A 12,346-nucleotide genomic window follows, 5' to 3' on the forward strand; every position below is an offset into this window, starting at 1 on the left:
GGAGAAAAGACATGTTACAAATACAAAACACCACCATGATTTTTTGGGAATGTCAAAAACCTCTGCCTTGGCTGTGACCCAGTGTTGTTATTGGCAAGTAGATTCATCCTTCTAGGTTGGTTGCTCCATAAGTAATCTTCAAGAAAAGCAAGTCCAAGACCCTTTTTTCTCCTTACTGTGAACTTGGTCAAAATTACCAAATGTTTGGTAACCATTTATGGTATCAGGAATGCACCAATAACTCCTTCTGACTCTTTAAGAGCAATCATCTTGTGGAATGCCCTTTCCCTTCTTATTATTGTGGGTATTTTTAGGTACCTATGCTCGACCTTTTTTAAAGAGAGTAAGGATCTGTGATTTAAACTAGGCTAGAAGCTGTTCCAGAGATAACAAAAAGCTGTTGCTTTCTATATTCCAACAGGAACTAGGTAAAATGATAAATGTGATAACTCAAAATAATGTGTATGTTTATCTTCCAGGCTTTCTAATAGTTAATTGGATAAATAAAACATTATTTACAGAAATAGAAGAGCCACTCCTCAACTGTTCAAACACTGCAAAGTAAACTAATGCAAGTGCAGTGACCTCTTCATCCAGCCACAAAATCATATATATTTTTAATTCTCCAAGGAGTTTGAGATAGTAAAGTTGGATATCATGTAGCTAAACAAAGGGTTTTGCCTTTTCTCTTGGAAAACAGTTAAAATGAATAGGAATCTGATAATTAATCTGGGAAATTTAACCCTGCTCTACTTACCTAATGCCCCCCAAAAGATGATCTTTTTTTTCTTCATTGATTTTATACCTTAAAAAGAAATTACTGAATTGCAGATATACAACTAGTATCTACAGACAGAAATGAAGGTCAGTTTTAGAAGAAACCAGTGTCAAATGAAAACACAGATTTCTACATGGTCACATTCATATCACACACTCTTGACCCAAGGTGAGAAAGTAGGTCATTCCTTATTTGTTATTTATTCCCTGGCACAATCAGACCACACTACAAGTTTCTTTTACCAGTTGCTAAAATGAAATCATGAGACCCTTCAGAGCTACTGTCGGTACATGCAACTCAAGACAATGAGCAGCATCATAACCACTGTCAACAGGCAAACTCCAACAATGTCTGGGTTTGGATTTGGTTTTATGTTGAGAGAAGCAGATTTCCTCTGATTTTAATAATCCATAAGAAACAGAAATCACAATATATTGACTCCATATTACCTAAAAAGAGTCAAAAGAAGCAGAAGTTCTCCCCCGATTCATCCTCTTGTTCCACAGACATTTTGAAAATAAAAGAAGACAAAATAGAAAGGAAAGGGTGTGAGAAAGAACACAGAAATGACTTGAATGATTTCAAATCCTTATTAAGCATCACTGAGGTTGCATTTTACCCATTAGACTGACTGAATTTAGTTCCCACTGCTCAGACCTTGCAAAGAAACTGGACGTACATGGTTTTGCCTTCCAGGGTTGATCTAGAACTGTAAGGGTGCATGTGAATGTGGGTATGCATGTGTGTGTGCTTTAAGTCCATTTTATAAACACTGACACAAGACAATTCTCATCATTGGTAATAGTCTTTGGAGTCCAATCATGCAGAAAAACAGGCAGGTGCAAGTTAGGTCTCATTGCAAGATGGACATGGCAAGGTGAACAGATAATCCTAGATAAGGATTGGGAGATTTGTGTCCATTAGAATATACTGGCCATTGGTCCCACATAAGTAAAGTTACATATACAAGATTCTATATATAAACAGAGGCCCCTCACTTCAGTTTGGCTGACCAAAGAAACAGGTCAAAGTGAGCCATTTTCAGATAGTTAAAGGACTAAGTACCAAAAGAAATAACAAAATCTTATCCTCTAATCACAAAGAAAATAGCTAAAACAACTATTTACATTGCAACTTTTTTGTTGTTTTTACAGAGAGGAGTTTCCTTGCTTGGCTTAATGATATCTGTGGAAAATGTTGAACTCTTATAATTAAAATGTGTGTGGGGGATTGTGAGTGGGGAGTTGGGTTCCTCTTTGGATGCAAAGTGGCTGAGATCAAAAATTTCTAGAGCAATTTTACTCCTCTTTCTGAGCTGTAGAAGAATACATTTTTCAGCAAAGCTGGCTAATAACATGCCTTACAGAGCATAATGCACTTAAGATGTGGCTTTTCATATGTTAAGAGATTCAAATAGAAATAGATTTTGTATAATTTAGGTTTTGCAATGAATATTTACAATTTTAAAACAAATCAAGTTTGCTTATTTTTTTTCCTTGACAGGACATAAAAGGTTTTACATATTTTTATCTATTTTTTACTAGTTCCATTTACTAAGGCCAACTTTCAGTTTTACCAGTCAGCTGCTATCAGTGTCTTTAGATAATATTTTTCTGATAACAGATTGAAAAAACTATCGAGCTTCTTAACCCTCAATTAAATAGCTTACTCCAATTGGTGGGAACTGGCCAGGCTCTGGTCCAACTGTGGGGTACATTCCTACAAAACTCAGTCATCAGATTCTTGAAGATGAAAGGTTATTATCAGTTTTTATTCCACAAGAAGAAATTCCGTTGTAAGGCTAGTGTATTCCTATTTAAAAGTGAACACGCTGACCCACAAAACACATATAAAAATAGTAAAGACATATTTATAGTAAAGTGGTGGCGGTTTTGCCAAACTCTTGCAGCAGTTTAATTCTCCCTGCACATGAGTACACAGCCATCCTTCCTACAAAATACTGCAAACTATTTTATTAAGGATCACTGCAAACCAACTGCCCCAAAGGAAGCCTAACAGAAGGTTAGGCTCCTCAGAGTGCCAACTTCATGTTCCAAAATGAGCCCCAACCCCAGGTAGAACCTTCACTTTTTTCAGGAATATTGTCCAGGTGACTTGACACTTGCCTACCGGAAAAGTTGGGATGTTCTTGGGAAATAACAGGTGACTAAGAAATATTTGGGGTGTGTGTGTGTGTGTGTGTGTGCGTGTGTGTGTGTTAAGACAGACAAGTGAATGCAGAACATATTATATTCTGTGAATTTGATAATATCATCACCTCCTAGACATATTATAGGAAAGCAGACCTAGCGGGCAAAGGACTGGGGGGATTTTACAGTGGTGATTCTCTTTGTTGTTCCATCATCTGCCTTGCTTTAATCACCTAATAAAACTGATCCTGCAAAAATTCTGGGGGCCAAATCCTTACCTCTATTTGTAAATGATACTTATATTCGAGGAATTTGTTCCATTTTTCTCTTGTCCATAAGGGAAATCTGGCTAAAGCTAACCAGCTCCCAAGAGCCATGCACAGAAGATGTAAGACTAATTGAGCTTTGGGAAGGTACTAACAGCGGGGGAGTTCTTGCCTGGTTCTTGTCTAGTTCTTGTCTAGTTCTTGCCTGGTTTAATCTGAGGGGGAAATTCACCACTTCTGCAGATATGAGAGATAGCCTGTCAAGCACTTTGAAGATGCTGGCTGGAGACTTCCTTCTGTCTTGTGATGTCATCTTGCGGCTGATGAAATTCCCCTTGAGACTCTCTTTAAAGCAGCTTCCTGCTCTCCGCACTTAATCCCATGTGGTATAAAGCAAGGGAGGGGAGAAGCCACAGATATATCAAGAGAAAAGTACAGAGAAAGAAAATCAGTAAATAATTAGAGATACAGAGAGGAGAAGTTTTTTTTTAAAAAAAAAAAAAAAAACAGGACTATGAAAGAGAGGGAGCTCATGTGACTGAGGAGGCATTTTTAACAATCAGGTTGTCTGCAATATTAACCAGAAAAAAAATGGTAGCAAAATAGAGAAAATGGGCCATTTTTATTCCAGGGGACAAGCTGCACAAAGGAATGTTCTTCTATTTATTTTAAACAAATGACTGCGTGTACTGAATCTGACTGTGTGAAACAATCTCAGAATGGCAGCACCACTGGCATGGCGATGGTGCAGGTGGGTGCAGTTCCCTGTGGTCTCTATTGCTTGAAGAGAGAAAGAAAGTTCCCTATTATTATATTTAAGGCAGTTTTCAGAGCACTGGCATTCTTGTTTGCTCTGTTTTGGGGATATTCTATTTGCCAGTCAGTTCACACTCATCAACCATTCACTTCCTGTCTTTCACTTCTTCAGGTGAAATATCACCACTCTAGTGAGCACCAACATGGTCAGAGTGCAAATAACTGTGATGGATACTTCGAAGTGAATAAGAAGGGAAGCCTGATTATTGCTGAGATCACCTTGGTATTGCCTTGTACATAACCAAGATGTTTCACAGTGCCTCCTTAAGTGCTCAGGAAAGCACTTTCATTTAATTTAATTTAATTTAAGCTAAATTCAGGAGATTTTGCTAAACATTGACATTAATGCTTCATGGCTTTTAAGACAAACTCATATTGCTAAAACTATTTGGCAGCAGTAAATTTATGGGCAGAGTTATTGCTCTTACATCTACTGCAGTACAAAACTCAGATGATCAGCCCTTCGATTGCTCATACTTATGAAAATAAATAAATAAACATGAAACATCAGCCACATTAAGGAGTCAGGGAAACTCCTGAGGAATAACAATGTCTCTGGAGATGTTTTCAAATGCTAACCTGAGACTCACACTGTGGTTTGGGGGTTTCATTCTTATTATTATTTTTTTATTTCAGAAGAGGAAAGTAATATTATTTCTCAAAATAAAACTTTGGCAGAGTATGAATCAGGGAAGCAGCCCACACATGGAAAACACAATCCACAATCTGAAAGTCTAGGCAGGCTCATTTTTTTTGTTGAAGGAATTCACACAGAGGCAATTCTGCTCAGTTTCAGAGAGAGATTCTTATCATCAAAAGCACACACAATAACCTTGCTTCACCACCTGCCACTTTCTCCAGTGGCCTCTTGTTGTGACCAGTAATTGAGAAATGACAAATGGGAATAGAGCCAAATCTCTAAAACAGGGACACCAGTGTCTCCTAGTATCTGGGTAATAACCTCCTTTCAGTCTTAGTCCACACCACACACTACCCTCCAGTCTCTCCTACTCTTTACTGTCACAGAAAAGACTCTCAGCTTTTATTCACACCTGCCTTCTGAAGGCCAAACCATTTCGTGCCTGAAAACTGTTACCCACTCCCCCCACACTTTACATAAGTATCACATATGTTCTTTCTACAAATTGGTATACAGGTGCCATTTAATCCATTCAAATTTGGAAGCTACATCTTCAAGGGTCTGAGAGAGCTCACTCCCCCCATATATTCCCCCTTTACATGTTTTCTTATAAGACATACAGTTTAATCAATTAACAAACTAAACAGCTTATATACTGGCAATATATTACAGATGGGTTTATGTCAGAGTAATAGATCACATGAAATGGACCATGTGGTACCCCAGTGCATTATGTCTTGGTAGAGCCCTGAGGACACTGACAGTAGCATCTCTAAGTAAGTAGTGCTGTATGAATACAGACACATGCGGATCTGTATCTACATCCATCTGACTAGGCCAAGGAGCAGGTAGATGCAAGATAGAGACACACACATGCTGGATGGGGCCACTGCACACCTTGTCATGCCATTTAAAAGGGCAGTTACAGGTTGCCGGTTTTGCAGCCATTAAAATTACACTTTATGGAAAAGGCTTCTCTAATTGTGTCTGATTTGCTTTCTGTAGTAAGCATCATTGGAAGAAGACCAAAGCAAGAGCAACTAGAAGTTAAATATACATTTGAGCTTAGCTGCAATACAGAACCCTGGGGAAGAAGCAGGCTGAAAGATTTATTTAATTTTAGGCTTGGATTCTCTCCCTTGCTGTTTTCTTGATGTTGTATGTCTGCATTTGTGTGTGTGTGTGTGTGTGTCTGCGTGTGTGTGTGTTCCATCACATCATCTCCTGAAGAACGCTGGGTTTCGCAGGCAGGCGGCTAGTCACCTGCAACAACCCAGGGGTCCTGCCGAGGCTTCCAGGCTGCTGTCAGTGTCAGATGCCAGGGTCTGGTCGGTGGACATGGAGGAGATGTCATTGACAGACGAGGATGGAGGGAGACTCTCACTGCTGTTCACTGCTGCACCTGTGCTAAGAAAATGAAGACCAACATGACTCAATCTAGAACCAGACCCATCTTAATGCCATTCAGGATTCAGGGATGGGCAAATACAATAGGGGATGTCCAGGCCATCAATCATTTGGCAAGCCTTTATAGAGCAGCTGACATAGGGGAGCATATCAAATGGTGACAATCAAGACATAGCAATAAAAAGTCCTTCATCACAAGTTATCAAATCTCACTCTATATTTGAAATCACCTGCAACACTTTCTATTAAAAAACACTAATATCTGGTCACATTGCCTCCCCTGCCCCCACTGCACTGCATATATTTTAATATAATTGGCCTTGGGTGAGGCCAAGGTATTTGCATTTTTATTTATTTATTTTTTTTGAGATGGAGTCTCGCTCTGTCCCCAGGCTGGAGTGCAGTGGCACAATCTCGGCTCACTGCAACCTCTGCCTCCCAGGTTCAAGCTATTCTCCTGCCTCAGCCTCCCGAGTAGCTGGGAGTACAGGTGTGCACCACCACGCCCAGCTAATTTTTGTACTTTTAGTAGAGATGAGGTTTCAACATGTTGGCCAGAATGGTCTCAATCTCTTGACCTCGTGATCCGCCCACCTCTGCCTCCCAAAGTGCTGGGATTACAGGCGTGACCCACCATGCCCCGCCGGCATTTGCATTTTTTAAAGGCTCCTCAGAGACTGTATTCAGTCAAGCATTGAAAGCCTCTGGCTTATGCAGGAGACAAATAAGCAAAACCCCTTAATGGAGCCATCTGAGCCTGGTTGTTTTTAATGCAGGGAGCTTTTAAAACAAACATATGCAAGGGTCCTATCCCAGAAATAGAAGCTGAAGTGAAGTTCAGAAATCTGAATTACTTGGGGACCACATCTCTAGAGAAAGGAAGATATATAAATACTATTATGTCATCATTAATGACACCAAACTTAAAATGCATATAGAAAAGCCAGTAGGACATAAGTAGGACTGTTGATGAAAGTTACAAAAAAAAAAAATAGGAGAAGCCTTAGCACAGCTTTTGCTTATGAGCTAACTCTCCAGCAGGCTTGCTTACCTGGGATCTCCAAATAAGAACTCCAAATTATTAACTTAGATTAACTTGAAAAAATTGTTTATCTGTTATGCGGGAATATAAGGTTGAAACCCTGAGAAGAAACCTGCCCACGGTAATCACTCAGTAAAGGCTAGCTGAGTTGCCAGTAGCTTTGAGATCAACAAAAGAAAGATGAACCAAAGGCATTGTGCGATATAATTAAACCAGAGCACCCTGGAAACAATCAATTTACTTTTTTTCTTTGTATATTCTTTATACCTAAGCAATCTGAGTGGTAACACACTTGCTTTGTGAAATAGCTCGCTATTAAAAATCTGTAGTATAGTCCCCTAATCAAATAAGAGATGAGGAATTCTCACTAAAATTATATCTTATTTGAGCAAATATAGTGTGCAAGATCTATTTGGTGAAAAATAATAACTCCAAAGTCAGTTATAATAGTGTTATCACATAGACCTAATAAATCAGAAAGACAAAATAAAACTAAATTAAGGAAGGGGAGTGGTTAACATAATCCTTGCTCCTGGAGTAGACATTTCTTGCCTGTGAAAAAAGTGTGATGAAAATGTATCAGTTATCTAGAGAGGACACAAACACCTAAACTAAGACAGATCACCTGTATCTTCCATGTATTTTTAAGTTGTATTTGTTGACTATAAATATATTGACGTACTCTATGGGAAATGTGAAAAAATATAGGAAATAAAGATAATGATATGCACCGATCTTCAAATAAACGGTAAGAACTGTTAAACTTTTCATATATTTCTTCCCGGTCATTCTTTTTGCCTGGAAGTTTCCCTGGTCGTGATCTTTTAATATGTATTTTTTTGGGATCCTGATATTTTTATATACAGAAAAGCTTATGAATTTTTCATGTTCTTTAAACTCCTAAAAATACCCATCCTTTCTAATCTTAAATGTCTCTAGAAAAGGTTTTTAAAGTCCTCTTGTTATTGCCTTTCTGTAAATAATTACTCTATCAGGACAATGTATAAAGTTATAATATTCCATAATATTCCAACTTTGAATGGCTTTAATTTATTCCAACTTTACTTAATTATATCCCCCATAGCTATGGTACAGAGCTGGTTCATTTCCCCTCATGATAAGATTTTATCTCCTAGCAGACAGCCCTTGGTTCCCTTACATTGCCCAAATGCCCTGCTCTGTTTTTTATCCCCGATTCTGGATTAAATTATACCAACATCCTTCATATTCTTTCATAAGTTGCTAATAATTTAGTGTCACTACGATGGACTCCTCAGAATTCTCTTCCATTTATCCACATTCTTATTAAAAGACAGAGATTAAAACTGGACACAGGACTCTATTATAAAGGCCTGATCAATTGTGAGCCCAGCAGAGGGAAATTGCTTTTTTCTTACTATTTGTCTGCTGGATGACATATCCCTAGACTATGGATGCCTTTCAAATTATGGTGCTACAGCTTAATTTAGTTTTGACTTGAGGTATAGAATGATGCTCATATATTTTTTGTAACAGCTTTATTAAGATATAATCCACATATATAATTAAGAAATTTAATTTTTATGATTCAGTGTTTTTTAGTGTATTCACAACATTGTGCAGCCATCACCAGAATCCATTTTGCAGCATTTCATCATCCCTAAAGAAAACCCTGCACTCCATTCTTCACCTACCCTGTAGCTCTAGGCAATGACTCATCTACTTTTTGCCTCTATAAAATTGCCTGTTCTGAACATTTCATGTAAATGGAAGCATATCATATGTGATCATTTATGACTGGCCACTTTCATATAGCAGAATGTTTTTAAGGCTTATCCATGCTGTGGCATGTATCTGTATTTCGTATCTTTGTATGGCTGCATAATATTCCATTGTATGGATACATCACATTTTGTTTATTTATTAGTTGATAGGCATTTGATGGATATTTAGGTTGTTTCAACTTTTTGGCTATTACGAATAATGCTGTTATGAACATTGATGCATGAGTTTTGTATGGACATGTGTTCATTTCTCTTGGGTATACACCTAGAAGTGGAATTGCTGGGGCATAGAGTAATTCTAGCTTTATCACTTGAGGAACTGACAAACTGTGTCCAGAATTGGTGGGTTCTTGGTCTCACTGACTTCAAGAATGAAGCCGCGGACCCTCGCGGTGAGTATTACAGCTCTTAAGGTGGCGCGTCTGGAGTCTGTCTCTTCTGATGTTCAGATGTGTTCGGAGTTTCTTCCTTCTGGTGGATTCATGGTCTCGCTGGCTCAGGAGTGAAGCTGCAAACCTTTGCGGTGAGTGTTACAGCTCTTGAGGCAGCGCGTCTGGAGTTTTTCGTTCCTCCCGGTGGGCTCGTGGTCTCGCTGGGCTCAGGAGTGAAGCTGCAGATCTTCGTGGTGAGTGTTACAGCTCATAAAAGCAGCATGGACCCAGAGTGAGCAGTAGCAAGATTTATTGCAAAGAGCAAAGAACAAAGCTTCCACACTGTGGAAGGGGACCCAAGTGGGTTGCCAATGCTGGCTTGGGCAGCCTGCTTTTATTCTCTTATCTGGCCCCACCCACATCCTGCTGATTGGTAGAGCCGAGTGGCCTGTTTTGACAGGGTGCTGACTGGTGCATTTACAATCCCTGAGCTAGATACAAAGGTTCTCCACGTCCCCATCAGATTAGATACAGAGTATCAACACAAAGGTTCTCCAAGGCCCCACCAGAGCAGCTAGATACAGAGTGTGGATTGGTGCACTCACAAACCTTGAGCTAAACACAGGGTGCTGATTGGTGTGTTTACAAACCTTGAGCTAGATACACAGTGCCGATTGGTATATTTACAATCCCTAAGCTAGACATAAAGGTTTTCCAAGGCCCCACCAGAGCAGCTAGATACAGAGTGTCGATTGGTGCACTCACAAACCCTGAGCTAGACACAGAGTGCTGATTGGTGTGTTTACAATCCCTGAGCTAGACATAAAGGTTCTCCAAGGCCCCACCAGAGCAGCTAAATACAGAGTGTCGATTGGTGCACTCACAAACCTTGAGCTAAACACAAGGGTGCTGACTGGTGTATTTACAATCCCTGAGCTAGACATAAAGACTCTCCAAGTCCTCACCAGACTCAGGAGCCCAGCTGGCTTCACCTAGTGGATCCCACATCGGGGCTGCAGGTGGAGCTGCCTGCCAGTCCTGCGCTGTGCGCTCGCATTCCTCAGCCCTTGGGTGGTCGATGGGACTGGGCGCCGTGGAGCAGGGGGTGGTGCTCGTCGGGGAGGCTCGGGCTGCACAGGAGCCCATGGAGTGGGTGGGAGGCTCAGGCATGGCGGGCTGCAGGTCCTGAGCCTTGCCCCGCAGGAAGGCAGCTAAGGCCCGGCGAGAAATCGAGCACAGCGCCGGTGGACCGGCACTGCTGGGGGACCCAGTACACCTTCCGCAGCCACTGGCCCGGGTGCTAAGTCCCTCATTGCCCGGGGCCAGCAGGGCTGGCTGGCTGCTCCGAGTGCGGGGCCCGCCAAGCCCACGACTACCCGCAACTCCAGCTGGCCCGCAAGCGCCACACGCAGCCCCGGTTCCCGCTCACGCCTCTCCCTCCACACCTCCCTGCAAGCTAAGGGAGTGGGCTCCAGCCTTGGCCAGCCCAGAAAGGGGCTCCCACAGTGCAGTGGGGGGCTGAAAGGCTCCTCAAATGCCGCCAAAGTAGGAGCCCAGGCAGGGGAGGTGCCGAGAGCAAGCGAGGGCTCTGAGGACTGCCAGCACGCTCTCACCTCTCAAAACTGTTTTCTAAAGTGGGTGCACCATTTTACATTACTACCAGCAGTGTATGAGGATTCCAATTTCTCTACATCCTCACCAATACTTATTATCTGTCTTTTTATCTATCTAGCCATCCTAGTGTGCATGAAATGGTATCTCATTGTGGTTTGATTTGCATTTGCCTGATAGCTAATAATGTTGAGTATATTTTTTCATGTGCTTGTCAGCCATTAGTATATCTTCTTTGGAGAAAGTGTACTCAGCTCCTTTGGCCATTTTTTAATTGCTTTATTTTCTTTTTATTATTGAGTTGTAAGCTCTTTAGCTCTTTCTTTCTTCCTTTCTTTCTTGCTTTATTTCTTTCTTCTTTATTTCTTTTTATAAAGACAGGGTCTCAGTCGCCCAGCCTGTAGCACAGTGGCATAGTCATGGTTCACTGTATCCTCTAACTCCAGGGCTCAGGCAATTCTCCTGCCCCAGCCTCCCAAGTAGCTAGGACTATAGGCACATACCACCACAACTGGCTAATTAAAAAAAAGATTTTTTGTAGAGACAGGAGCTTGCCATGTTGCCCAAGCTGGTCTCAAACTCCTGGCCTCAAGTGATCTTCCGATTTCTGCCTCCCAAAATGCTGGGTCTACAGACATGAGCCACTGTGACAGGCCTGTAAGAGCTCTTTATATAATCTGGGTACAAGTTACTTAATGAGATATGTATTTTCAAATGTTTTTCCTCTATACTATGGTTTGTCTTTTCATTTTCCTGAAGGTGTCTTTTGAAGCACACGTTTTTAATTTTTATGAAATTGCATTTATCTATCTTTTCTTTTATCACTTGTGTTTTAGTGTCATATCTAATAAACCATTTTCTAATCCAAGATTATAAAAACTTACTCCTATGTTTTTGACTAAGAGTTTTATAATTTTAGACCTTATACTTAAGTCTATGATTCATTTTTAGTTCATTTTTGTATATGATATGAGGCAGGGGCCCACCTTCATTCTTTTGCATGTATATATCCAGTCATCCCAGCACCATATATTGAAAAGGCTATGCTTTGTCCATGTCTTACATCCTTATCAGAAATCAACTGATCATAAATGTAGGTATTTATTCCTGGACTCTCAATTTGATTCCCTTGATCTATTTGTGTATCTTCATGAAAGTAGCACTCTGTCTTGAATATTGTAGCTTTGTAAGTAAGTTTTGAAATCAGAACATGTAAATCTTCCAGCTGTGTTGTTTTTCAAGGTTATTTTGGATATTCTGTATCCTTTGCATTTCCACACAAATTTTAAGATGGGCTTGTCAATTTCTGCAAAAAAGACAGCTATGATTTTGATAAGTATTGGCTTAATCTGTACATCAATTTGGGGAGTATCTGTCATCCCTTGACAATATTGAATATTCTAATCCATGAGCAATGAAATGTTTTTCCAGTTATTAGGTCCTCTTTAATTTCTTTCAACAATCTTTCGTAGTTTGCAGAGTACAAAACTTGTACTTCTTTT

General features: G+C 40.3%; 1 protein-coding gene across 27 annotated transcripts in view; it reads right to left on the minus strand.

Annotated features, from left to right (window-relative positions):
• Positions 1–959: 959 nt before the first annotated feature.
• Positions 960–12,346, minus strand: part of MAPK10 (mitogen-activated protein kinase 10) — a 567,525-nt gene continuing 556,138 nt past the window's right edge. For 13 of the 27 annotated variants that reach the window (XM_054683821.1, XM_054683818.2, XM_054683819.2 and 10 more), the window contains one exon: positions 5,156–6,052. In XM_054683821.1, coding sequence (XP_054539796.1) covers positions 5,910–6,052 — 143 coding nt within the window. In that variant the 3' untranslated portion in view covers positions 5,156–5,909. Of the gene's footprint in view, positions 6,058–12,346 lie in introns of all 27 variants that reach the window. The other 14 variants (XM_054683823.2, XM_054683824.2, XM_063808965.1 and 11 more) reach the window with 5 other exon arrangements.

Source organism: Pan troglodytes, chromosome 3, assembly GCF_028858775.2.
Source record: "Pan troglodytes isolate AG18354 chromosome 3, NHGRI_mPanTro3-v2.0_pri, whole genome shotgun sequence".
NCBI classification, from domain to species: Eukaryota; Metazoa; Chordata; class Mammalia; order Primates; family Hominidae; genus Pan; species Pan troglodytes.